The following is a 26,738-nucleotide window of genomic DNA, read 5'->3' as shown; positions in this document are numbered from 1 at the left end:
AAGTATTTTCTGATGTTTCCACCATCCCCCCACACTCCCCCAGCCAAACCAGAAACAGTTTCGTACAGACTCCAAAGGAGGGAAAGGCTTGAGCTGCAGCCAGGCCAAGAACTCCTGTTAGGAAACCTACAAGGAAGCAAACATCACATTGAACACCCATAAGTTGTGAGTGCAAAGAGTCTTGTCCATACTTTTCCGACCGTGTGTGATTTGACTGGGAGCCAGCAACTTTATTCTATCAATATGACAGCCTGGGTAAGCTACCGTGAGCTCTCTCTGCTCAGCAAGTGTGGCTGAATGGTGGTGATCTTTTACTGCTCAAAGATCACTGCATGAACCCAGTTCAAGTTTCATAGCAATCACTTAAGTAAGTGCCTACTGATTAGAATGAATCACCTGGAATTGTAAGGTTGTGTGATTTTAAATATACTGTCTGCTTCATGTTACATAGTAAACTGTGTGCTATAAAGTTCTGCTCTTGTTTACCGAAAGCAGCTACACACTACACTGAATATTTGTCTGATAAGGTCTAGTTCACACTTTGCTTGGAGGAATGCAACTGATTGAGGAGAAAATAATGCCTTCAAGGCTAACACAAAGACATTACAGACATCTGCAAGATAGGGCTTGTTCTGCACTTTGCTGAAAATAAAAGGATTTATTCAGACAAAACAGTGCCTTCGAGGCTGTGGGCTGTAAATATCTGCAGAAAAGAAAGGTTCCTAACTGCATGAAGAAAATCAAATCACTTTCAGTCAAACCAGCTCAGCCTGGTGCACTCATGTCAGTCCAATCTGTTTAAGTGTTCCCACACCTGATCCTCCACTACTGTGGGGAACTTATTCCTGCTCCAGACTTTCCAAGGACTCTCAGGAGCCTGATCTTTAGACAGCAAATCCTGCCAGTCAAGACCAAGACCAAGAACCCTTGGAGTACCTCTACCTTTCCTATAACCCCTGTCCCAGGTAGAGCTGCTCCATTCAGCCTTTGCACAAGCCTCTCTTTTGCTGCTGACCGACCCAGAAGAAGACCTTCTCTTTGCCCCCCACATGGTTTGCCTGGTTCAATACCAGGTGGGCTTTGCCTTTCCTAACCCCACCCTGCATACTCAGAGAACCTGACAAATGTTGTCCCCAGAGCAAAGGGCACCAAGAGAAAGACAACAGAAACCTCTTCCTGCAATGGCAATTGCAAACAATTGAACTGCTCCAAGCCAACACATCTTGGCTGCACAGGACCCCTCAGCCCCTGAGGGCACATCTTCACCACGCACAGACGTGATCCAGCCAGGAATATCACTGGGTGTCTCATCCAGAGACACGAAAGGAGCTTGTATGTCAGACCAGGCATGTCAGAAATGAGGAAATAAAATGGGAGGGTGTCAGGAAACCCAAATGCAACCAGTGCAATTGGGTAGGATGTTTTGCTGTGAGGGTGAGTCTACTGGAAAATTACTGCCCATGTGCAGGGACTAGTCGCCTGGGGCAGTACAGGAGCAGTATAAAAGTGTGTCCTTCTCCTCACTCTCTCATCCATTCCTCTCATCTTCACCTCTTCGGGAACAAGGTGAGTCTGAAACTTGCTCTCCTCTTCCTGCTCTTCCTCCTGCACTTCAATCCTCTCCAGAATTTCTCAGAACAAACTTGCCCCTTTTTCTTTTGCTGGGTCATGGGGCTGCTTGTCATGGGAGAAGTAAGAGGTATACCATGGAGAGAACTTGGGACTTCACTGAGTTATCTCCTGAGTTATGGACAAGGAAGTGATCACCCAGGACTTGCTTGCTGTTTGTAGGACTCTTTTGGGCTGAGAGGAAGGATTTCCATCATCTGGAGTGACAAGCTGCTGTTCAACCATCCCTCATAATCTGCTTCCCCCTGCCCTGTCTCTCTCCCAGGTGCAGCTCCAGCCACAAGACATGTCCTGCTACAACCCGTGCCTGCCCTTCCAGTCCTGCGGCCCAACCCCGCTGGCCAACAGCTGCAATGAGCCCTGCGTCCAGCAGTGCCAGGACTCCCATGTTTACATCCAGCCATCCCCCGTGGTGGTGACCCTGCCCGGCCCCATCCTCAGCTCCTTCCCACAGAACACCGCCGTGGGATCCTCCACCTCCGCCGCTGTTGGCAGCGTCCTCAGCTCTCAGGGAGTGCCCATCAGCTCCGGGGGCTTTGGTCTCTCTGGCTTGGGCAGCGGCATCTGCGGCATAAGGAGGCGTTTCCCCTGCTAAAGCTGCTGATGATGGCCCTGGGGAAGGAAACCAGGGACACACAGGATGGGACAGGACTGGGGATGGAGCATTAGATTGTTGTTTTCAGAGGGGCTGAGCAATCCCAGCACCCGTTGCAAAAGGATGGGACCAACCCGAGCTCTCAGAAAGCACAGCTAATGCCACCTTCCCCCTCTTCCAGTGTCTCCTCTCCCTCTTGTGTCCTTGTTCTCTTGTGCTCCCCTGGGTTGTGAGCCCCACAAAGCCAGCCTAGGGAGGACCTGCTGGCCCTGCTCCCTCAGTGGGGCAGGCAGATAAGTATCTGGCAGGGTCTCCACCACAGCCATGGGTCACAGACTCCTGTCTACCCCTGGTGCTCCTTGCAATGGGGTCTCCACTTGGATCAACCTGATTTTCCTCTTTTGTCCCATTAAAGTTCTGCTGCATCCCAGCTCATGCCTGTGTGTCTTCCTTTCCCCTGCAGATGCTCTCACAAGATGCTCAGGGTCAGACCTGATCCTTAGGTGTGGTTCTAAGAAGGGATTGTTGAGGATATTTTTGCTTTGAGCATGCTTAGCCATACTTGGGATGACCCTCTGATTTCTAAACTTCACTGCCTATCTGGGGTTTGATAGAATTCTATGATAGAGTTCAATGACCATTGCTTCACTAGAATGATTTTATACCTCCTATGAAAGCATTCTCTATTCCATGTTCAGTGAGCCTTGTACCCTCAGCCTCTCCTTCTCAGAGGATTGCTCCAGCCCTTACACCATCCTAGTTTCCCAGCTTGTACCACTTGGTAAGAACCTTCTTGCATGAGAGCAGTTCCGTAGATGCCATCTGATGAGTGCTAAGCAGACTGGAAGCATAGGTTTTTTGAAGCATCTTTGAATAACTTGATGTAGTGACAGACATCCCTGCCCACAGCAGGAGGGCTGAGTCATGGAAGAACCCCAAAAATCATTTTAGAAGGAAAATTAGCTCCAAAGCAACATTAATCTAAGTGGAACTGCTTGCAAATAAACAGCTACAAATGAGGTTTATTCAGCACTCCGACAACACCATGAAACACAGGTTCGGATACCATCTAAAAATTAATTACTACACAGCAGGGACAAACTGAAGGGTATGAGATCCCAAAAATCTAGAGTGATGATTCAAAATGTGTACCTTCCCACTCTGTTAGAAAGTGATGACTCTCAAGAGTGCCCAGATTGCTTACCAGTTTGGCAAAGGTGTCTCAGTCCCCAAGGAATGTTCCTTACATGGCCAGCGTAAGGAACAGAGTCTCTGACTGCATACCCACTAGTCCAAAGAAGACCAACTCAAAGGGTGCATCCAGTGATTTATAGCCTGGCTGAGTGTGGCTGTGGTCTTTATGATCATGGTCCAGAAGCTTCTCTGCCTCTCTAGACCTGGGAACCTCCTTGCCAGAGGACCCTGCCTGTTGACCAAGGGTCCCAACTTTTCTGCTCCACCAGCTGGGTGGAGGTGAATGTGAGGACTCACCATGCCCAGAGTAGGCATAAAGGAGGGGTGTAACTGTCGGCGCCTTGGCACTGACCAAGGTGCATGGACAGGGGCAAGCACAGTGGGGCATAAAAGGCGCTAAGGAGCCATCATCTGCTCCACTGAAAGCAAGACCTTGTAGGGGGATGGGCAACTGCCACAGGTTGGACCAGAGGATGTTTATAGACCTGTCCATATAAAAGTCTTTCTGTGGTTCTGTGCTACGCTGGTACCACAATCAAGACAACCAGCTGCACTGTGTCCCTTCCTTTCAGAATGTTATGGTTACAGTGGGTTCTCCTGTCTGCTCCTGGCAAGCCACTGCCTGTGTCTTGTCAATACCACATTCCCTCCTCGCTACTTGCATCACAGTTGATTTACCGAGGAAAAAGAAAAGGCATACACAGCGAAGCAGATGGCAGCCCCTAGACTCTGTTTGGTGATTCTGTAGGTGGACAAATATAGAAATTACCACAGAATCCTAGAAACACCAAGTGTCCTGAGGTGGTAGGGAGCACAAGGATCATCGAGTCCAACTCTTGTCCCTGCATAGGATAACCCCAAAATTCACACCATGTGTCTGAATTGTGCAAGACTAAGGAAACCTGCTTAATTTAGACAGTCACTGCAAAATCATCCCCAACAACCCGCTTTCAAAAGCCACCATTGAGAAACATGTGTCTCTCTGGGAATCTTGGAGATCAGGTGCAGGGGAAAGGACGACACGAAAGTGCAGTCCACGATGCAGAAGAACTTTAATGAGTCATTTAAAAAAAAAAAAGAAATAAGGTGGATGCAAGTGCAGGGAAAATTTAGCAGGGGAAACGCCTCCTCGTGCCGCAGATGCCGCTGCCCAAGTCAGAGAGACCAAAGCCCCTGGAGTTGATGGGCACTCCCTGAGAGCTGAGGATGCTGCCAACAGCAGCAGAGGTGGAGGATCCCACGGCGGTGTTCTGCGGGAAGGAGCTGAGGATGGGGCTAGGCAGGGTCACCACCACGGGGGAGGGCTGGATGAAGACTCTGGAGTCCTGACACTGCTGGACACAGGGCTCATTGCAGCTGTTGGCCAGTGGGGTTGGGCCGCAGGACTGGAAGGGCAGGCACGGGTTGTAGCAGGACATGTCTTGTGGCTGGAGCTGCACCTGGGAGAGAGAAGTCAGAGGAAAACAAAGCTCCCTGGGTTGCTGAAGAACAGCCTGTCAGCCCACCATGAGGGAGACCCTAACCCTCCACAAAAATGAGCTCTGCCAAGTGCCACCAAGCTGAGGGCGCTTCCTACCTAGCTCATAGCTCAGGAGATATCGCAACAAAGCCCCATCCTCTCTCTATGGCACACTCTCTGTGCCCTTATCTCCACCAAGTCAAACAGCTCCAAGATGCAGTAGAAGACAACGGGGCAGGTAAGTGCCAAGAAAACCCAGAAGAAGAAGATGACAAGGAGCAGGAAGACAAGGAGGAAGATGAGGAGAAGGGTGAAGACAAGAAATGGCTCCAAACTCACCTAGATCCCAAGGAGATGGAGACAACAGTAGTGGATGAGTGAGTGAGTGAGTGAGTGAGTGAGTGAGTGAGTGAGGAGAAGGACCCACTTTCATACTGCTCCTGCACAGCCCCAGGCTCACAATCACTGCACGCAGGCAGTAATTTTCCTGTAGACTCACCTCCAAAGCAAAACACCCTACGTAATTGCACAGGTTGCTCCTTGGTTTCCGTCATCACTTTCATTTCCTCATCTCTTACATGACCATTATGCCATGGAGGGTCTTTAGAAGTTTCACAGTGACAGACCAAGGCTTTTTCTGAGCAAGATCATGTCAGCACAGACAGAAGATGTGCCCTAGAGTGCTCGAGGGGTCAGTGCAGACAGAGAATATGGCTCTGGGGACATCTGCTGAGATTGCTTTCAACTCCAAGGAAATGAAGGTGCACGTCTTCCCACCATTGCAGTCCTCTCACTAGTGTACAAAGGCTCCTGTGACTGGACGTTGCACAGCTCCCTTCTGCCTCCCTGCTGCACTCCAGCAGTCACTGGTCATTTCCTCTACATGCAGATGGGTTGCAGTGTTGGTCTAAAACACCTTTGACTAAGGAAAGCTTCTCTTGCTTGATACATTTGCTGGTTTCTTTTGCCAAAACATCCCCTCTTGTGGCAGTCTCTGGAAGTCTCCAGCCAATGCAGTCATAAGGAAGGACTTGGTCCTCCAAAAACCCCCTGATTCCTCAAGAAGACCTGTGGAGTCAGGTCCCTCCTCACTACATGAGGAGTGTGACCAGGACTGCACCTTATTCCTCCCACTGCCCTCACACCATCATGCAGTTTGGCCACATGTTTTGGACCCTGACCTGCAGGACACACAATGGTTTGCCTGGAGATTGGTAGTCAGGTAGAGGTCAGTGCTCAGAGCTCTGGCCACAGGGGAATCTGTCCCCTCATGGGACACAGGCCTGCAGACAACACACACTCCTGGCTTGGCCTCATGCCAGAAGCCTGACACATGGCCAATCCAAAATTAAAATGTGACTCGCCATGCTTTGACAGAGACTATCCCAGCAAGGCTGCATACTAAAGACATTCCCTTGGCCTCCTTGGACGCATTCCAGGTGCCTCCATGTCTGCAGGGCAGGGAAGTGCATCGCCTCTTGGAAATTGTCTCAGAGCTGTTTTTACACCCAGTGCCCTTCTGAACCCATCCCCTCCCTGTGCATCCCCTGGCACATTGCACTGCAGGGTCCTGACAGCCCTCACTCACTGAGGAGATGAGGAAAGCTTCATGCCTCTCCAATGGTACTGCGTTGTGCTCCAAGCTGAGGAGGCCTTTGAGACGCAGGAAAGAAGACATGGGGAAGTCCATAGGAAGGTATATAGCATGAGATCCAGGGATGAGTTCCAGCTGATGGGCAGACGTGTTTTGCAACCCTTTCGTTTCCATCATGGAGTATTCAGGAGAGCCTCCTACCACAGCCTGGTCTTTTCCGCCAGGGTGACAAAGCCTGTATTTCTGTTTACTTCCACAACTGAGTCTCTCCTCAAGGATGATTAAGCCCCAAAGGCGCATCTACCCAGAGGAGGTTTGAGGGCTCCCAGATCCCCTCTTGGCCTTCTCTTTTCAAAGGTGAACACAGAACCATGGAATCATTTCAGTTGGAATAGAAACTTGATCATCAAGTTGTGTCTTAATCTAACTCTGGCACTAAACCATGTCCCTAAGAACCTCGTCTATATGCTTTTTGAATACCTTCAGGAATGACGACTCCACCACTTCCCTGGACAGGCTGTTCCACTGTTTCACCCTCTCCACGTATAAATGTTTCCTAATATCCAATCTAAACCACTCCTGGTACAACTTGAGGTATTTCCTCTTGTCCTATCACTTGCTACTTGGTAGAACAGACCAACACCCTCCATGCTACAACCTCTTTTCAGGTAGTTGTAGACAGCAATAAGGTCTCCCCTCAGCCTCCTGTTCTCCAGGCTAAACAGTCCCAGTTCCCTCAACCGCTCTTCATCACACTTGTGCTTCAGGTCCCTCATCAGCTCCATCACCCTCCTCTGCACTCTCTCTCTGATATCTCAAGGTGTCTCTCTTATGATGAGGGCCGTAAAGCTGAACACAATGTTCAAGGTGGGGCCTCACCGTCACTGAGTACAATGACACAATCAATTTACTCCTGCTGACCACACTGTTCCTGATACAAGCCAGGATGCTGTTGGCCTTTTTGGCCTCCTGGACACATGCTGTCTCATATTCAGCCAGCTGTCAATCAACATCCCCAGGTCCTTTTCCACCAGGCAGATTTCCAGCCACTCTTCCCCGAGCCTGGAGCATTCATGAGGTTGTTGTGACCCAACTTCAGGACTCGCTGAGGCATGGAAATTACTTTACAACCTGTGAGATTGTAAAGAAGGTATGTTTATTCAGCACTGTGCACATGGGCGCTAGCTCCACCCAAGACGTGTGTAAATTTCTAGTAGCTGTGAGCTTGGCTAAATGTTGTAAAGTATTACATATTCATGAAAATTCTACAAACGCCTATATATATTCATAACCTGTCCCTGAGAAGGTGGTTCTTATTCCAATGAGTTCCGGGAAATCATTTCCACAGCCTCCACCTCTGACCCCTCCTGGTTTCGCCTGCACAGTGATCGTGAGCCAGGGCCTTCTCTGCTGTACACTTTTACCTCTGGCCTGGTGTGCTGAGTTAGCTGGGACTCAAACTGATGAGTTGGTTAGAACTGGTATATCTCCTGTCATGTGTCCAAGATTCTGTTATCTAGTCCACCCAAGGATGCAGCTAGGGTTTTTCATCTTCACAAGGCCTGCAAAGTCGTCAGCAAACTCCTGTTTCTCATACAATAAGTTACACAAAGCTAAGCAAGGCCAGGCAATTGTCATGTGGGTTAAGGGTTAGCTCTTTCAGTGTTAGCTTTTGAAGTGTTAGCTAGTTAGTTCCCTGTATCACCAGAGTTTGGCCTTGTTAAACCTCATACAATTGGTCTCAGTCCAAAGATCTAGCCAATCAAAATCCAGATGTCTTCATTTTTCCTCATAAGAAAAACGTTCTTTCACCTTCATCATCTTTGTAGCCTGTCACTGCACTCCCTCCAGTAATTCTTTGTCCTTCTTAAATTGGGAATTGGACCCAGAAACTCCCGATGTGGCCTCACTAAGGCAGAGTAGAGGGGGATGACAACCTCCGTCAACGTGCTACTCACACTCTTCCGCATGCTTCCAGGCACCATTTGCCCTCTTGGACACAAGGACACATAGCTAGTTCGCAGTCAGCCTGTTGTTGACCAGAACTTTCTGGTATTTCTCACAATGTTGCTTTCCCGCAGGTCCACCCCTGACCTGTACTGATGCCTGGGATTATTCCTCATCAGGTGCAGGACCCTACACTTGCCTTTGTTGATTTTCATCAGGTTCTTCTCTTTCCAGTCCTCCAACCTGTCCAGGTCTCGCTGAATGGCAGCACAGCCAGGTGTATCAACCCTTCCATCCAGTTTGCTATCGTCAGCAAACTTGCCAGGGGTGCACTCAGTCTCTTCATCCAGGTCATTCATGAACAGGACTGGACCTAATACTGACTGCTGGGGAACACTACTAACTACAGACCTACAACCAGACTATACGCCATTGAAGCACGTGGTACATCTTTAAAAAGAGGAGCCTGTGGGTGCTCTGAGGACATGGGCAGAGTAGGGCAGAGATAGGCCAATTCTTACACTGGGAGTTGGAAAAATCACACTTTATTGTCCCGACAATGAGGATGTCTGTCCCACCAGAACCTGGGGCTCATCTTCTGCCCAAAATGACAGTATTCTGATGAGGATATCCTTTCGCCTCTAATCCCAGCAGAAGAAAGGAGCCTGCATGGCAGAGCAGGCATGTCAGAAATGAGGAAAAGAAATGGCCGCACTGATGGTCATCAAAATACAAGCTTTCCATTACGTAGAATATTTTGCCTTGGGGGTGAATTTGTTGGAAGATTACTGCCCACATGCAATGGCAGTGGGTCTGGGCTTGGTCACTCATGGCAGGGTTTGCCAGAGGGGAAGGAGAAGTGTGTGTGCATCCCTACACAGTCTCCAATTTTGTCTCCAGCACATGCCTTATCTCCCTACTTGTGAGGTGACAGGCTGCTCCTCACCCATCTCCCCTGTTCTGCTTTCCCTGACCTCTCTCCCAGGTGCAGCTCAACGCACAAGACATGTCCTGCTACAAGCCGTGCCTGCCCTGCCAGCCCTCTGACCCGACCCCGCTGGCCAACAGCTGCAATGAGCCCTGTGTCCAGCGGTGCTAGGATTCCAGAGTCTTCATCCAGCCCTCGCTCATGGTGGTGACCCTGCCTGGCCCCATCCTCAGCTCCTTCCCGCAGAACACCTCCGTATGATCCTCCACTTCCACTGCTGTTGGCAGCATCCTTAGCTCTCAGGGAGTGCCCATCAGCTCCAGGGTCTTTGGTCTCTCTGGCTTGGGTAGCAGTGTTTGTAGAATGAGGAGGTGTTTCCCCTACTAAAGCTGGTGGTGATGGCCGTGGGGAAGTCCCCGAGGGACACACAAGGTGGTATCGGACTGGGGACAGAGCATCAGGTTGTTGGTTTCAGAGGGTCTGAGCAACCCCAACACGCCTTGCAAAAGGGTGGGGCCAGCCTGGGCTCTCAGAAAGCACAGCTAATGCTGCCTTTCTCATCTTTCAGTGTCCCCTCTCCCTCTTCTGTCCTTATTCACTTGTGGTCCCCTGGGCTGTGAGCCCCACAAAGCCTGTCTAGGGAGGACCTACTGGCCCTGCTCCCCCTGTAAGGTAGGCAGCTGGACACCTGCCTGGATGTTTGCCAGAGGTGTGCATTTCAAAATCTCATCTCCACTGGTGCTCCTTGAACTAGGATCTACGCTCATAACAACATCGTTTCCATCTTTGGCTCATCAAAGTTCTGCTGTATCCCAGCCCAAGCCTCTGTGAAATCCTTTTCCCTGCAAACAATATCCCAAGATGCCCATGGAGAGAAATGGTCCTCACAGTGATTATGGGAAGGAGTTGTTGTGGATGGTTGGACAATGGTTGTTAACAGCTAATTAAGTGAAGGACTGTGGGCAGTCTTTTCAAAGTAGTCATTCTTCAGAGGCTGGGCAGGCATCCATCTGCTGCTGTGAGGTGGTGGCTGATTTCATTTGCATCACTTGTTATTTCTGTTTTTTCCACTTTTTCCTTACCCTTTTGGAGCTGCCTGACCGTGACCCGAGGGTATTTTGCTCTTTTGCTGTTGCAAATCTCTCCGCACCACTGGGACAGTGGATCAAGAGAAGAAATTGTAGGTGCTTAGTTCTGCTCGGGTTCCACACACCACACAGATCAACTGGCAGTGCATGTCGTCCTCATCTTGCTCCTTGCCATTCTGTGCCAAATCAACCAGCAGCCCATCAGCAGGACCAGGGAAAGGCGCTTTTGCAGTGACACCAGCAAAACAAGTGCAACTCTAGCACTGTTCCTGGGCATCAAGAACATTCACCAACATCCTGGCCAAGGTGAGCAGGACCTCAGATACAGGAGATACAGGGTTGTGACTATCCTACTCTGCTCAGCACTCACTTGAAAGCACCTACAAAACTGCTGTAATGTAAGAAAGATGTGATGCAAGAAGCACCTTGGCCAAGACAGTTCAGCAGGTATTGCAGGATGGTGAGGAGCAGAGGCACTTGTGTGGGGAGCAGTGGCTGAGGGCACGGGGCTTGTTGAGCATGAAGACAATATTTGTTATGAGAATGAAGGGCAGCTTTGGAGTAGCAGTGGTGAGGTCCCGCAGAAGACAGATCCAGGCTCAACACTGGTACTGTGTGGCTGGAGGACTAGAGAAAATGGGCTCACATTCAGACATGAGACGTTTGTACCTGGTAGGAGGAAAACGGTTTTCAGCAAAAGGTGCGTCAAGCAGTAAAAGAGATTTCCTGGGGACGTTGTCCAGTCAACCTCCTTGAACACTCGTGGCTCACAATGTGGAAAAAGGGCTTGGGCCCAACAAGTTCTGGAGGTCCATTCCACCTTGATTATGTTCTGATCCTATAGTCCAGAACAGCTTTTTTGTGCCCTGACCTACTGGTTACAGGGACAGCACGGAAGATCAACTCAGCTTTGTGGCTGAGGAGACAAGTACAAGATCTGTGGACACCATGTCTTGGCACAAGTTTTCCCAAAGGTCCTGTGGCAGGACCCTCACGTTTCTCAAGCTTTTATTTTCCATCTGGTCTTTTCCTCAACTCACAACTCTGTATCTAAAGGTTATGGTTGGTAACGGTTCTCTTGTTAACAACCCCATCCCGGAACCAAGCCTGAATAACATGTGTCTCCTTGGACATCTTGGAGAGCATCTGCAGGAGAAAGGACGAGAAAAAAGTATGTGCTGGGATGCAAAAGAACTTTATTGAGTCAGAAAGAAAAAAAGGTGGCTCTGAATAGAGGCCTCAGTACAGAGAGCACCAGGGGCAGACCAGAGTCTGCACCCTGTGGCTGTGGTGCAGATATAGCCAGGAGTCCATCTGCCTGCCCCACAGAGGGTCTGGTACCGTCTTGTGGGTCACCAGGGGACTTCCCCAGGGCCATCATCAGCAGCTTTAGCAGGGCAAACGCCTCCTTATGCCGCAGATGCCACTGCCCAAGCCAGAGAGACCAAAGCCCCCAGAGTTGATGGGCACTCCCTGAGAGCTGAGGATGCTGCCAACAGCAGCGGAGGTGGAGGATCCCACGGCGGTGTTCTGCGGGAAGGAGCTGAGGATGGGGCCGGGCAGGGTCACCACCACGGGGGACGGCTGGATGTAAACATGGGAGTCTTGGCACTGCTGGACGCAGGGCTCATTGCAGCTGTTGGCCAGCGGGGTTGGGCCGCAGGACTGGAAGGGCAGGCACGGGTTGTAGCAGGACATGTCTTGTGGCTGGAGCTGCACCTGGGAGAAAGAGAAGGCAGGGGAAAGCAGAAGATGAGCGATTGTACAGAAGCAGTCTGTCACCTCACCACATAAGAGCCAAGCCTAGCCAAGGAAAGATGGAGGTTAGGACTGAAGGCTGTGTAGAGAGGTCCACGTATTTCTCCTTCACTTCAGCTTAAATATTCCCCATCAAAAGTGACTGAGCTCAGCAATACCCCTGCCTACCCCCTTGCTTACTTCAGCAAAGCACCAGGCTCTCTCCCTGCAACACCGTTTGAACCCTTCCCTCTCCCAAGATTAGCAGCCCATGTCCCACTACTGGAGAAAGGAGCAGGAATAGGGTGAGAAAACTAGAGGGGAGGAGAGGGGAGAGGAGGGGAGGGGAGGGGAGGGGAGGGGAGGGGAAGGGAGGGGAGGGGAGGGGAGGGGAGGGGAGAGGAGGGGAGGGAAGGAGAGGGGAGGGGAGGGGAGGGGAGGTGAGGGGAGGGGAGGCGGGGAGGGGAGGGGAGGGGAGGGGAGGGGAGGGGAGGGGAGGGGAGGGGAGGGGAGGGGAGGGGAGGGGAGGGGAGGAGAGGAGAGGAGAGGAGAGGAGAGGAGAGGAGAGGAGAGGAGAGGAGAGGAGAGGAGAGGAGAGGAGAGGAGAGGAGAGGAGAGGAGAGGAGAGGAGAGGAGAGGAGAGGAGAGGAGAGGAGAGGAGAGGAGAGGAGAGGAGAGGAGAGGAGAGGAGAGGAGAGGAGAGGAGAGGAGAGGAGAGGAGAGGAGAGGAGAGGAGAGGAGACTTCAGACTCACCTTGTTCCTGAGGAGAGGGAGGCGAGAGAAGTGAATGAGAAAGTGAGGATCAGGACCTGCTTTTATACTGCTACTGCACTGCCTCAGGCCCACAGTCACTGCATGTGGGCAGTAATTTTCCAACAGACTCACCTCCAAAGTAAAACACCTTACCTAATGGCACAGGTTAAATTTTGTTTCATCAATGCTGCCATTTAATTTCCTCATTTCTGACCTGACCATTAGGCCTCAGAGGCACCTTTGAAGTATTGACGTGAAAGGGGCAAGGATTTCCCAGGTGGGAACACATCAGTAAAGGCAGAATATGTCCCCCTGAGTGCTGGAGACATCTGTGCAGGCAGGGGACTTGGGCCTGGGGAAATCTGATGAGGTTGTTTCCCACTCCCTTTGCATGAAGTTGCACATGTCCTCCCACCCTCTACTGCCCGTGTTAGTTTGTTTGGGAAAGTTGTCCCCTCTCACGCAGTCTCTGGGGGTTCTCAACCAATGTCATCGGCAGGTTTGGAGAAAGAGACCATTTTCCTGGGGTTGGGATGGAGCTGCCCTGGCCACAGGGGAATTCAGCCCTGCCTGCAACACAGACCTGCAGACAGCACACACCTGTGGCTTATCCTCACAACAAAAGCCTGACGCATGGCCAGTCCAAAGAGTGTGACTTGCCAAGGGCAGGGAGAGTCTATTCCAGGAAGCTTGCCTGCTGAAGACACTCCCTTGGCCTCCTGGGATGCGTTCCAGCTGCCTCCATGTCTGCAGGGCAGAGAAGTGCATCACCTCTTTGATGTGGTCTGAGACCTGGTTTTGTACCCTGGGCCCTTCTCAGCACATCCCCTCCCTGGGCATCCTCAGGGACACGGCACTGCAGGATCCTGAGAGTTCTTATATACCGGGGATATTAAGGGAGTTTCCTTGCATTCTTGATGGTGCTGGGTTTTTCTCCAGCCTGAGGAGGCTTTTGGCCTATGGGAAAGAATGGGTGCTTAAGCCCTAATGCCCAGGAGAAGACGCACTGCATGGGACTGAGGGATGAGTCCCAGCCAAAAGGGAGATGTTTTCTGCAAACCTTTCTTTCCCTCTACTGAGAATTCAGGAGACCTCGTCATCACAACTCATCCTTTTTGGTCAGAAAGATGAGGGTTGTCTGTCCATTCCCTTCCACCCCTAATGTTTCTGCTTGCTTTCCTGAGTATTGCCTGGATCATTCTTGCTCTTGGACCAAGAAATGCCAAAGGTGCTGCTGGTTTTTCTGAGCTGATTTGCACTTCGCAGTTGCTCTCATGGCATTCTACCGACCATCTGCTTCACTAGATAGCGAACCTGAAATGCAGGACTGTACTCTGCTACTCACTTTCCTCCCTGTCATCAGGTCTTGAACACTCAGTTTCTCCAGTGTGATAGCTATGGCTGTCCTTGATTCCCATGTTCCCAACCAGTTCTTCCCTCTTAGAGGCAGCTGTGCATCACCCGTCCGTTCACCATGACAGAATCACGGAATCCTTGAGGTTGGAAAGGACTTCAAGAGATCTTCTAGTCAAAGCGGCCCTGCTCAAAGCACAGTCAGCCTTTAGAGGATTCCCAGGGCCAAGTCTTGTCAAGCTCTGAATACCTACAAGGATGCAGAAGACACAGCCCGTCTGTGACAATCCCAGATGGTGCTTGACCACACTAACAAAGTATTTTCTGATGTTTCCACCATCCCCCCACACTCCCCCAGCCAAACCAGAAACAGTTTCGTACAGACTCCAAAGGAGGGAAAGGCCTGAGCTGCAGCCAGGCCAAGAACTCCTGTTAGGAAACCTACAAGGAAGCGAACATCACATTGAACACCCGTAAGTTGTGAGTGCAAAGAGTCTTGTCCATACTTTTCCGACCGTGTGTGATTTCACTGGGAGCCAGCAACTTTATTCTATCAATATGACAGCCTGGGTAAGCTACCGTGAGCTCTCTCTGCTCAGCAAGTGTGGCTGAATGGTGGTGATCTTTTACTGCTCAAAGATCACTGCATGAACCCAGTTCAAGTTTCATAGCAATCACTTAAGTAAGTGCCTACTGATTAGAATGAATCACCTGGAATTGTAAGGTTGTGTGATTTTAAATATACTGTCTGCTTCATGTTACATAGTAAACTGTGTGCTATAAAGTTCTGCTCTTGTTTACCAAAAGCAGCTACACACTACACTGAATATTTGTCTGATAAGGTCTAGTTCACACTTTGCTTGGAGGAATGCAACTGATTGAGGAGAAAATAATGCCTTCAAGGCTAAAACAAAGACATTACAGACATCTGTAAGATAGGGCTTGTTCTGCACTTTGCTGAAAATGAAAGGATTTATTCAGACAAAACAGTGCCTTCGAGGCTGTGGGCTGTAAATATCTGCAGAAAAGAAAGGTTCCTAACTGCATGAAGAAAATCAAATCACTTTCAGTCAAACCAGCTCAGCCTGGTGCACTCATGTCAGTCCAATCTGTTTAAGTGTTCCCACACCTGATCCTCCACTACTGTGGGGAACTTATTCCTGCTCCAGACTTTCCAAGGACTCTCAGGAGCCTGATCTTTAGGCAGCAAATCCTGCCAGTCAAGACCAAGGCCAAGAACCCTTGGAGTACCTCTACCTTTCCTATAACCCCTGTCCCAGGTAGAGCTGCTCCATTCAGCCTTTGCACAAGCCTCTCTTTTGCTGCTGACCTACCCAGAAGAAGACCTTCTCTTTGCCCCCCACATGGTTTGCCTGGTTCAATACCAGGTGGGCTTTGCCTTTCCTAACCCCACCCTGCATACTCAGAGAACCTGACAAATGTTGTCCCCAGAGCAAAGGGCACCAAGAGAAGGACAACAGAAACCTCTTCCTGCAATGGCAATTGCAAACAATTGAACTGCTCCAAGCCAACACATCTTGGCTGCACAGGACCCCTCAGCCCCTGAGGGCACATCTTCACCACGCACAGACGTGATCCAGCCAGGAATATCACTGGGTGTCTCATCCAGAGACACGAAAGGAGCTTGTATGTCAGACCAGGCATGTCAGAAATGAGGAAATAAAATGGGAGGGTGTCAGGAAACCCAAATGCAACCAGTGCAATTGGGTAGGATGTTTTGCTGTGAGGGTGAGTCTACTGGAAAATTACTGCCCATGTGCAGGGACTGGTCGCCTGGGGCAGTACAGGAGCAGTATAAAAGTGTGTCCTTCTCCTCACTCTCTCATCCATTCCTCTCATCTTCACCTCTTCAGGAACAAGGTGAGTCTAAAACTTGTTCTCCTCTTGCTGCTCTTCCTCCTGCACTTCGATCCTCTCCAGAATTTCTCAGCACAAACTTGCCCCTTTTTCTTTTGCTGGGTCATTGGGCTGCTTGTCGTGGGAGAAGTAAGAGGTATACCATGGAGAGAACTTGGGACTTCACTGAGTTGTCTCCTGAGTTATGGACAAGGAAGTGATCACCCAGGACTTGCTTGCTGTTTGTAGGACTCTTTTGGGCTGAGAGGAAGGATTTCCATCATCTGGAGTGACAAGCTGCTGTTCAACCATCCCTCATAATCTGCTTCCCCCTGCCCTGTCTCTCTCCCAGGTGCAGCTCCAGCCACAAGACATGTCCTGCTACAACCCGTGCCTGCCCTTCCAGTCCTGCGGCCCAACCCCGCTGGCCAACAGCTGCAATGAGCCCTGCGTCCAGCAGTGCCAGGACTCCCATGTTTACATCCAGCCATCCCCCGTGGTGGTGACCCTGCCCGGCCCCATCCTCAGCTCCTTCCCACAGAACACCGCCGTGGGATCCTCCACCTCCGCCGCTGTTGGCAGCGTCCTCAGCTCTCAGGGAGTGCCCATCAACTCCGGGGGCTTTGGTTTCTCTGGCTTGGGCAGCGGCATCTGCGGCATAAGGAGGCGTTTCCCCTGCTAAAGCTGCTGATGATGGCCCTGGGGAAGGAAACCAGGGACACACAGGATGGGACAGGACTGGGGATGGAGCATTAGATTGTTGTTTTCAGAGGGGCTGAGCAATCCCAGCACCCGTTGCAAAAGGATGGGACCAACCCGAGCTCTCAGAAAGCACAGCTAATGCCACCTTCCCCCTCTTCCAGTGTCTCCTCTCCCTCTTGTGTCCTTGTTCTCTTGTGCTCCCCTGGGTTGTGAGCCCCACAAAGCCAGCCTAGGGAGGACCTGCTGGCCCTGCTCCCTCAGTGGGGCAGGCAGATAAGTATCTGGCAGGGTCTCCACCACAGCCATGGGTCACAGACTCCTGTCTACCCCTGGTGCTCCTTGCAATGGGGTCTCCACTTGGATCAACCTGATTTTCCTCTTTTGTCCCATTAAAGTTCTGCTGCATCCCAGCTCATGCCTGTGTGTCTTCCTTTCCCCTGCAGATGCTCTCACAAGATGCTCAGGGTCAGACCTGATCCTTAGGTGTGGTTCTAAGAAGGGATTGTTGAGGATATTTTTGCTTTGAGCATGCTTAGCCATACTTGGGATGACCCTCTGATTTCTAAACTTCACTGCCTATCTGGGGTTTGATAGAATTCTATGATAGAGTTCAATGACCATTGCTTCACTAGAATGATTTTATACCTCCTATGAAAGCATTCTCTATTCCATGTTCAGTGAGCCTTGTACCCTCAGCCTCTCCTTCTCAGAGGATTGCTCCAGCCCTTACACCATCCTAGTTTCCCAGCTTGTACCACTTGGTAAGAACCTTCTTGCATGAGAGCAGTTCCGTAGATGCCATCTGATGAGTGCTAAGCAGACTGGAAGCATAGGTTTTTTGAAGCATCTTTGAATAACTTGATGTAGTGACAGACATCCCTGCCCACAGCAGGAGGGCTGAGTCATGGAAGAACCCCAAAAATCATTTTAGAAGGAAAATTAGCTCCAAAGCAACATTAATCTAAGTGGAACTGCTTGCAAATAAACAGCTACAAATGAGGTTTATTCAGCACTCCGACAACACCATGAAACACAGGTTCGGATACCATCTAAAAATTAATTACTACACAGCAGGGACAAACTGAAGGGTATGAGATCCCAAAAATCTAGAGTGATGATTCAAAATGTGTACCTTCCCACTCTGTTAGAAAGTGATGACTCTCAAGAGTGCCCAGATTGCTTACCAGTTTGGCAAGGTGTCTCAGTCCCCAAGGAATGTTCCTTACATGGCCAGCGTAAGGAACAGAGTCTCTGACTGCATACCCACTAGTCCAAAGAAGACCAACTCAAAGGGTGCATCCAGTGATTTATAGCCTGGCTGAGTGTGGCTGTGGTCTTTATGATCATGGTCCAGAAGCTTCTCTGCCTCTCTAGACCTGGGAACCTCCTTGCCAGAGGACCCTGCCTGTTGACCAAGGGTCCCAACTTTTCTGCTCCACCAGCTGGGGGGAGGTGAATGTGAGGACTCACCATGCCCAGAGTAGGCATAAAGGAGGGGTGTAACTGTCGGCGCCTTGGCACTGACCAAGGTGCATGGACAGGGGCAAGCACAGTGGGGCATAAAAGGCGCTAAGGAGCCATCATCTGCTCCACTGAAAGCAAGACCTTGTAGGGGGATGGGCAACTGCCACAGGTTGGACCAGAGGATGTTTATAGACCTGTCCATATAAAAGTCTTTCTGTGGTTCTGTGCTACGCTGGTACCACAATCAAGGCAACCAGCTGCACTGTGTCCCTTCCTTTCAGAATGTTATGGTTACAGTGGGTTCTCCTGTCTGCTCCTGGCAAGCCACTGCCTGTGTCTTGTCAATACCACATTCCCTCCTCGCTACTTGCATCACAGTTGATTTACCGAGGAAAAAGAAAAGGCATACACAGCGAAGCAGATGGCAGCCCCTAGACTCTGTTTGGTGATTCTGTAGGTGGACAAATATAGAAATTACCACAGAATCCTAGAAACACCAAGTGTCCTGAGGTGGTAGGGAGCACAAGGATCATCGAGTCCAACTCTTGTCCCTGCATAGGATAACCCCAAAATTCACACCATGTGTCTGAATTGTGCAAGACTAAGGAAACTTGCTTAATTTAGACAGTCACTGCAAAATCATCCCCAACAACCCGCTTTCAAAAGCCACCATTGAGAAACATGTGTCTCTCTGGGAATCTTGGAGATCAGGTGCAGGGGAAAGGACGACACGAAAGTGCAGTCCACGATGCAGAAGAACTTTAATGAGTCAATAAAAAAAAAAAAAGAAATAAGGTGGATGCAAGTGCAGGGAAAATTTAGCAGGGGAAACGCCTCCTCGTGCCGCAGATGCCGCTGCCCAAGTCAGAGAGACCAAAGCCCCTGGAGTTGATGGGCACTCCCTGAGAGCTGAGGATGCTGCCAACAGCAGCAGAGGTGGAGGATCCCACGGCGGTGTTCTGCGGGAAGGAGCTGAGGATGGGGCCAGGCAGGGTCACCACCACGGGGGAGGGCTGGATGAAGACTCTGGAGTCCTGACACTGCTGGACACAGGGCTCATTGCAGCTGTTGGCCAGTGGGGTTGGGCCGCAGGACTGGAAGGGCAGGCACGGGTTGTAGCAGGACATGTCTTGTGGCTGGAGCTGCACCTGGGAGAGAGAAGTCAGAGTAAAACAAAGCTCCCTGGGTTGCTGAAGAACAGCCTGTCAGCCCACCATGAGGGAGACCCTAACCCTCCACAAAAATGAGCTCTGCCAAGTGCCACCAAGCTGAGGGCGCTTCCTACCTAGCTCATAGCTCAGGAGATATCGCAACAAAGCCCCATCCTCTCTCTATGGCACACTCTCTGTGCCCTTACCTCCACCTAGTCAAACAGCTCCAAGATGCAGTAGAAGACAACGGGGCAGGTAAGTGCCAAGAAAACCCAGAAGAAGAAGATGACAAGGAGCAGGAAGACAAGAAGGAAGATGAGGAGAAGGGTGAAGACAAGAAATGGCTCCAAACTCACCTTGATCCCAAGGAGATGGAGACAACAGTAGTGGATGAGTGAGTGAGTGAGTGAGTGAGTGAGTGAGTGAGTGAGTGAGGAGAAGGACCCACTTTCATACTGCTCCTGCACAGCCCCAGGCTCACAGTCACTGCACACAGGCAGTAATTTTTCTGTAGACTCACCTCCAAAGCAAAACACCCTACATAATTGCACAGGTTGCTCTTTGGTTTCCGTCATCACTTTCATTTCCTCATCTCTTACATGACCATCATGCCATGGAGGGTCTTTTGAAGTCTTACAGTGACAGACCAAGGCTTTTTCTGAGCAAGATCATGTCAGCACAGACAGAAGATGTGCCCCAGAGTGCTGGAGGGGTCAGTGCAGACAGAGAATATGGCTCTGGGGACATCTGCTGAGGTTGCTTTCAACTCCAAGGAAATGAAGGTGCACGTCTTCCCACCACTGCAGTCCTCTCGCTAGTGTACAAAGGCTCCTGTGACTGGACGTTGCACACCTCCCTTCTGCCTCCCTGCTGCACTCCAGCAGTCACTGATCATTTCCTCTACATGCAGATGGGTTGCAGTGTTGGTCTAAAACACCTTTGACTAAGGAAAGCTTCTCTTGCTTGATACATTTGCTGGTTTCTTTTGCCAAAACATCCCCTCTTGTGGCAGTCTCTGGAAGTCTCCAGCCAATGCAGTCATAAGGAAGGACTTGGTCCTCCAAAAACCCCCTGATTCCTCAAGAAGACCTGTGGAGTCAGGTCCCTCCTCACTACATGAGGAGTGTGACCAGGACTGCACCTTATTCCTCCCACTGCCCTCACACCATCATGCAGTTTGGCCACATGTTTTGGACCCTGACCTGCAGGACACACAATGGTTTGCCTGGAGATTGGTAGTCAGGTAGAGGTCAGTGCTCAGAGCTCTGGCCACAGGGGAATCTGTCCCCTCATGGGACACAGGCCTGCAGACAACACACACTCCTGGCTTGGCCTCATGCCAGAAGCCTGACACATGGCCAATCCAAAATTAAAATGTGACTCGCCATGCTTTGACAGAGACTATCTCAGCAAGGCTGCATACTAAAGACATTCCCTTGGCCTCCTTGGACGCATTCCAGGTGCCTCCATGTCTGCAGGGCAGGGAAGTGCATCGCCTCTTGGAAATTGTCTCAGAGCTGTTTTTACACCCAGTGCCCTTCTGAACCCATCCCCTCCCTGTGCATCCCCTGGCACGTTGCACTGCAGGGTCCTGACAGCCCTCACTCACTGAGGAGATGAGGAAAGCTTCGTGCCTCTCCAATGGTACTGCGTTGTGCTCCAAGCTGAGGAGGCCTTTGAGGCGCAGGAAAGAAGACATGGGGAAGTCCATAGGAAGGTATATAGCATGAGATCCAGGGATGAGTTCCAGCTGATGGGCAGACGTGTTTTGCAACCCTTTCGTTTCCATCATGGAGTATTCAGGAGAGCCTCCTACCACAGCCTGGTCTTTTCCGCCAGGGTGACAAAGCCTGTATTTCTGTTTACTTCCACAACTGAGTCTCTCCTCAAGGATGATTAAGCCCCAAAGGCGCATCTACCCAGAGGAGGTTTGAGGGCTCCCAGATCCCCTCTTGGCCTTCTCTTTTCAAAGGTGAACACAGAACCATGGAATCATTTCAGTTGGAATAGAAACTTGATCATCAAGTTGTGTCTTAATCTAACTCTGGCACTAAACCATGTCCCTAAGAACCTCGTCTATATGCTTTTTGAATACCTTCAGGAATGACGACTCCACCACTTCCCTGGACAGGCTGTTCCACTGTTTCACCCTCTCCACGTATAAATGTTTCCTAATATCCAATCTAAACCACTCCTGGTACAACTTGAGGTATTTCCTCTTGTCCTATCACTTGCTACTTGGTAGAACAGACCAACACCCTCCATGCTACAACCTCTTTTCAGGTAGTTGTAGACAGCAATAAGGTCTCCCCTCAGCCTCCTGTTCTCCAGGCTAAACAGTCCCAGTTCCCTCAACCGCTCTTCATCACACTTGTGCTTCAGGTCCCTCATCAGCTCCATCACCCTCCTCTGCACTCTCTCTCTGATATCTCAAGGTGTCTCTCTTATGATGAGGGGCGTAAAGCTGAACACAATGTTCAAGGTGGGGCCTCACCGTCACTGAGTACAATGACACAATCAATTTACTCCTGCTGACCACACTGTTCCTGATACAAGCCAGGATGCTGTTGGCCTTTTTGGCCTCCTGGACACATGCTGTCTCATATTCAGCCAGCTGTCAATCAACATCCCCAGGTCCTTTTCCACCAGGCAGATTTCCAGCCACTCTTCCCCGAGCCTGGAGCATTCATGAGGTTGTTGTGACCCAACTTCAGGACTCGCTGAGGCATGGAAATTACTTTACAACCTGTGAGATTGTAAAGAAGGTATGTTTATTCAGCACTGTGCACATGGGCGCTAGCTCTACCCAAGACGTGTGTAAATTTCTAGTAGCTGTGAGCTTGGCTAAATGTTGTAAAGTATTACATATTCATGAAAATTCTACAAACGCCTATATATATTCATAACCTGTCCCTGAGAAGGTGGTTCTTATTCCAATGAGTTCCGGGAAATCATTTCCACAGCCTCCACCTCTGACCCCTCCTGGTTTCGCCTGCACAGTGATCGTGAGCCAGGGCCTTCTCTGCTGTACACTTTTACCTCTGGCCTGGTGTGCTGAGTTAGCTGGGACTCAAACTGATGAGTTGGTTAGAACTGGTATATCTCCTGTCATGTGTCCAAGATTCTGTTATCTAGTCCACCCAAGGATGCAGCTAGGGTTTTTCATCTTCACAAGGCCTGCAAAGTCGTCAGCAAACTCCTGTTTCTCATACAATAAGTTACACAAAGCTAAGCAAGGCCAGGCAATTGTCATGTGGGTTAAGGGCTAGCTCTTTCAGTGTTAGCTTTTGAAGTGTTAGCTAGTTAGTTCCCTGTATCACCAGAGTTTGGCCTTGTTAAACCTCATACAATTGGTCTCAGTCCAAAGATCTAGCCAATCAAAATCCAGATGTCTTCATTTTTCCTCATAAGAAAAACGTTCTTTCACCTTCATCATCTTTGTAGCCTGTCACTGCACTCCCTCCAGTAATTCTTTGTCCTTCTTAAATTGGGAATTGGACCCAGAAACTCCCGATGTGGCCTCACTAAGGCAGAGTAGAGGGGGATGACAACCTCCGTCAACGTGCTACTCACACTCTTCCGCATGCTTCCAGGCACCATTTGCCCTCTTGGACACAAGGACACATAGCTAGTTCGCAGTCAGCCTGTTGTTGACCAGAACTTTCTGGTATTTCTCACAATGTTGCTTTCCCGCAGGTCCACCCCTGACCTGTACTGATGCCTGGGATTATTCCTCATCAGGTGCAGGACCCTACACTTGCCTTTGTTGATTTTCATCAGGTTCTTCTCTTTCCAGTCCTCCAACCTGTCCAGGTCTTGCTGAATGGCAGCACAGCCAGGTGTATCAACCCTTCCATCCAGTTTGCTATCGTCAGCAAACTTGCCAGGGGTGCACTCAGTCTCTTCATCCAGGTCATTCATGAACAGGACTGGACCTAATACTGACTGCTGGGGAACACTACTAACTACAGACCTACAACCAGACTATACGCCATTGAAGCACGCGGTACATCTTTAAAAAGAGGAGCCTGTGGGTGCTCTGAGGACATGGGCAGAGTAGGGCAGAGATAGACCGATTCTTACACTGGGAGTTGGAAAAATCACACTTTATTGTCCCGACAATGAGGATGTCTGTCCCCCCAGAACCTGGGGCTCATCTTCTGCCCAAAATGACAGTATTCTGATGAGGATATCCTTTCGCCTCTAATCCCAGCAGAAGAAAGGAGCCTGCATGGCAGAGCAGGCATGTCAGAAATGAGGAAAAGAAATGGCAGCACTGATGGTCATCAAAATACAAGCTTTCCATTACGTAGAATATTTTGCCTTGGGGGTGAATCTGTTGGAAGATTACTGCCCACATGCAATGGCAGTGGGTCTGGGCTTGGTCACTCATGGCAGGGTTTGCCAGAGGGGAAGGAGAAGTATGTGTGCATCCCTACACAGTCTCCAATTTTGTCTCCAGCACATGCCTTATCTCCCTACTTGTGAGGTGACAGGCTGCTCCTCACCCATCTCCCCTGTTCTGCTTTCCCTGACCTCTCTCCCAGGTGCAGCTCAAGCCACAAGACATGTCCTGCTACAAGCCGTGCCTGCCCTGCCAGCCCTCTGGCCCGACCCCACTGTCCAACAGCTGCAATGAGCCCTGTGTCCAGCGGTGCTAGGACTCCAGAGTCTTCATCCAGCCCTCGCCCATGGTGGTGACCCTGCCCAGCCCCATCCTCAGCTCCTTCCCGCAGAACACCGCCGTGGGATCCTCCACCTCTGCTGCTGTTGGCAGCATCCTTAGCTCTCAGGGAGTGCCCATCAGCTCCAGGGTCTTTGGTCTCTCTGGCTTGGGTAGTAGCGTTTGTAGAATGAGGAGGTGTTTCCCCTACTAAAGCTGGTGGTGATGGCCGTGGGGAAGTCCCCCAGGGACACACAAGGTGGTATCGGACTGGGGACAGAGCATCAGGTTGTTGGTTTCAGAGGGGCTGAGCAACCCCAACACGCCTTGCAAAAGGATGGGGCCAGCCTGGGCTCTCAGAAAGCACAGCTAATGCTGCCTTTCTCATCTTTCAGTGTCCCCTCTCCCTCTTCTGTCCTTATTCACTTGTGGTCCCCTGGGCTGTGAGCCCCACAAAGCCTGTCTAGGGAGGACCTACTGGCCCTGCTCCCCCTGTAAGGTAGGCAGCTGGACACCTGCCTGGATGTTTACCAGAGGCGTGGATTTCAAAATCTCATCTCCACTGGTGCTCCTTGAACTAGGATCTACACTCATAACAACATCGTTTCCATCTTTGGCTCATTAAAGTTCTGCTGTATCCCAGCCCAAGCCTCTGTGAAATCCTTTTCCCTGCAAACAATATCCCAAGATGCCCATGGAGAGAAATGGTCCTCACAGTGATTATGGGAAGGAGTTGTTGTGGATGGTTGGACAATGGTTGTTAACAGCTAATTAAGTGAAGGACTGTGGGCAGTCTTTTCAAAGTAGTCATTCTTCAGAGGCTGGACAGGCATCCATCTGCTGCTGTGAGGTGGTGGCTGATTTCATTTGCATCACTTGTTATTTCTGTTTTTTCCACTTTTTCCTTACCCTTTTGGAGCTTCCTGACCGTGACCCGAGGGTATTTTGCTCTTTTGCTGTTGCAAATCTTTCCGCACCACTGGGACATTGGATCAAGAGAAGAAATTGTAGGTGCTTAGTTGTGCTCGGGTTCCACACACCACACAGATCAACTGGCAGTGCATGTCGTCCTCATCTTGCTCCTTCACATTCTGTGCCAAATCAACCAGCAGCCCAACAGCAGGGCCAGGGAAAGGTGCTTTTGCAGTGACACCAGCAAAACAAGTGCAACTCTAGCACTGTTCCTGGGCATCAAGAACATTCACCAACATCCTGGCCAAGGTGAGCAGGACCTCAGATACAGGAGATACAGGGTTGTGACTATCCCACTCTGCTCAGCACTCACTTGAAAGCACCTACAAAACTGCTGTAATGTAAGAAAGATGTGATGCAAGAAGCACCTTGGCCAAGACAGTTCAGCAGGTATTGCAGGATGGTGAGGAGCAGAGGCACTTGTGTGGGGAGCAGTGGCTGAGGGCACGGGGCTTGTTGAGCATGAAGACAGTATTTGTTATGAGAATGAAGGGCAGCTTTGGAGTAGCAGTGGTGAGGTCCCGCAGAAGACAGATCCAGGCTCAACACTGGTACTGTGTGGCTGGAGGACTAGAGAAAATGGGCTCACATTCAGACATGAGACGTTTGTACCTGGTAGGAGGAAAACGGTTTTCAGCAAAAGGTGCGTCAAGCAGTAAAAGAGATTTCCTGGAGACATTGTCCAGTCAACCTCCTTGAACACTCGTGGCTCACAATGTGGAAAAAGGGCTTGGGCCCAACAAGTTCTGGAGGTCCATTCCACCTTGATTATGTTCTGATCCTATAGTCCAGAACAGCTTTTTTGTGCCCTGACCTACTGGTTACAGGGACAGCACGGAAGATCAACTCAGCTTTGTGGCTGAGGAGACAAGTACAAGATCTGTGGACACCATGTCTTGGCACAAGTTTTCCCAAAGGTCCTGTGGCAGGACCCTCACGTTTCTCAGGCTTTTATTTTCCATCTGGTCTTTTCCTCAACTCACAACTCTGTATCTAAAGGTTATGGTTGGTAACGGTTCTCTTGTTAACAACCCCATCCCGGAACCAAGCCTGAATAACATGTGTCTCCTTGGACATCTTGGAGAGCATCTGCAGGAGAAAGGACGAGAAAAAAGTATGTGCTGGGATGCAAAAGAACTTTATTGAGTCAGAAAGAAAAAAAGGTGGCTCTGAATAGAGGCCTCAGTACAGAGAGCACCAGGGGCAGACCAGAGTCTGCACCCTGTGGCTGTGGTGCAGATATAGCCAGGAGTCCATCTGCCTGCCCCACAGAGGGTCTGGTACCGTCTTGTGGGTCACCAGGGGACTTCCCCAGGGCCATCACCAGCAGCTTTAGCAGGGCAAACGCCTCCTTATGCCACAGATGCCACTGCCCAAGCCAGAGAGACCAAAGCCCCCAGAGTTGATGGGCACTCCCTGAGAGCTGAGGATGCTGCCAACAGCAGCGGAGGTGGAGGATCCCACGGCGGTGTTCTGTGGGAAGGAGCTGAGGATGGGGCCGGGCAGGGTCACCACCACGGGGGACGGCTGGATGTAAACATGGGAGTCTTGGCACTGCTGGACGCAGGGCTCATTGCAGCTGTTGGCCAGCGGGGTTGGGCCGCAGGACTGGAAGGGCAGGCACTGGTTGTAGCAGGACATGTCTTGTGGC

The 26,738-nt window shown here is 50.5% G+C and overlaps 5 protein-coding genes across 5 annotated transcripts; 1 reads left to right on the top strand and 4 right to left on the bottom strand.

Moving 5' to 3' along the window:
• Window positions 1-1,898: 1,898 nt before the first annotated feature.
• On the top strand, window positions 1,899-2,625 carry LOC136111681 (feather keratin 1-like). Its single transcript, XM_065856005.2, has one exon. It carries the CDS (start codon window positions 1,916-1,918, stop codon window positions 2,222-2,224), a length of 309 nt encoding a protein of 102 aa, XP_065712077.2. The 5' UTR covers window positions 1,899-1,915; the 3' UTR covers window positions 2,225-2,625.
• A 1,902-nt stretch (window positions 2,626-4,527) lies between these two features.
• LOC139829648 (feather keratin 1-like) lies at window positions 4,528-4,836 on the bottom strand. The gene has a single exon (XM_071818123.1). The coding sequence runs from the start codon at window positions 4,834-4,836 to the stop codon at window positions 4,528-4,530; it is 309 nt and encodes a 102-aa protein (XP_071674224.1).
• A 6,987-nt stretch (window positions 4,837-11,823) lies between these two features.
• On the bottom strand, window positions 11,824-15,699 carry LOC136111718 (feather keratin 1-like). Its single transcript, XM_065856067.2, has 3 exons — window positions 15,613-15,699; window positions 12,926-13,078; window positions 11,824-12,153 (listed from the first exon to the last, which is right to left on the bottom strand). The coding sequence occupies exons 1-3, from the start codon at window positions 15,697-15,699 to the stop codon at window positions 11,824-11,826; spliced, it is 570 nt and encodes a 189-aa protein (XP_065712139.2).
• A 3,420-nt stretch (window positions 15,700-19,119) lies between these two features.
• On the bottom strand, window positions 19,120-21,151 carry LOC139829626 (feather keratin 1-like). Its single transcript, XM_071818106.1, has 4 exons — window positions 21,062-21,151; window positions 19,869-19,972; window positions 19,809-19,836; window positions 19,120-19,449 (listed from the first exon to the last, which is right to left on the bottom strand). Exons 1-4 carry the CDS (start codon window positions 21,149-21,151, stop codon window positions 19,120-19,122), a joined length of 552 nt encoding a protein of 183 aa, XP_071674207.1.
• A 5,268-nt stretch (window positions 21,152-26,419) lies between these two features.
• On the bottom strand, window positions 26,420-26,738 carry LOC139829623 (feather keratin 1-like). Its single transcript, XM_071818093.1, has one exon. The coding sequence runs from the start codon at window positions 26,726-26,728 to the stop codon at window positions 26,420-26,422; it is 309 nt and encodes a 102-aa protein (XP_071674194.1). The 5' UTR covers window positions 26,729-26,738.

This window comes from Patagioenas fasciata, chromosome 22, assembly GCF_037038585.1.
Source record: "Patagioenas fasciata isolate bPatFas1 chromosome 22, bPatFas1.hap1, whole genome shotgun sequence".
In the NCBI taxonomy this organism is placed as follows: domain Eukaryota; kingdom Metazoa; phylum Chordata; class Aves; order Columbiformes; family Columbidae; genus Patagioenas; species Patagioenas fasciata.
Note: the sequence above shows the minus strand (reverse complement) of the source record. Positions and strands in the feature narration are given on the sequence as shown.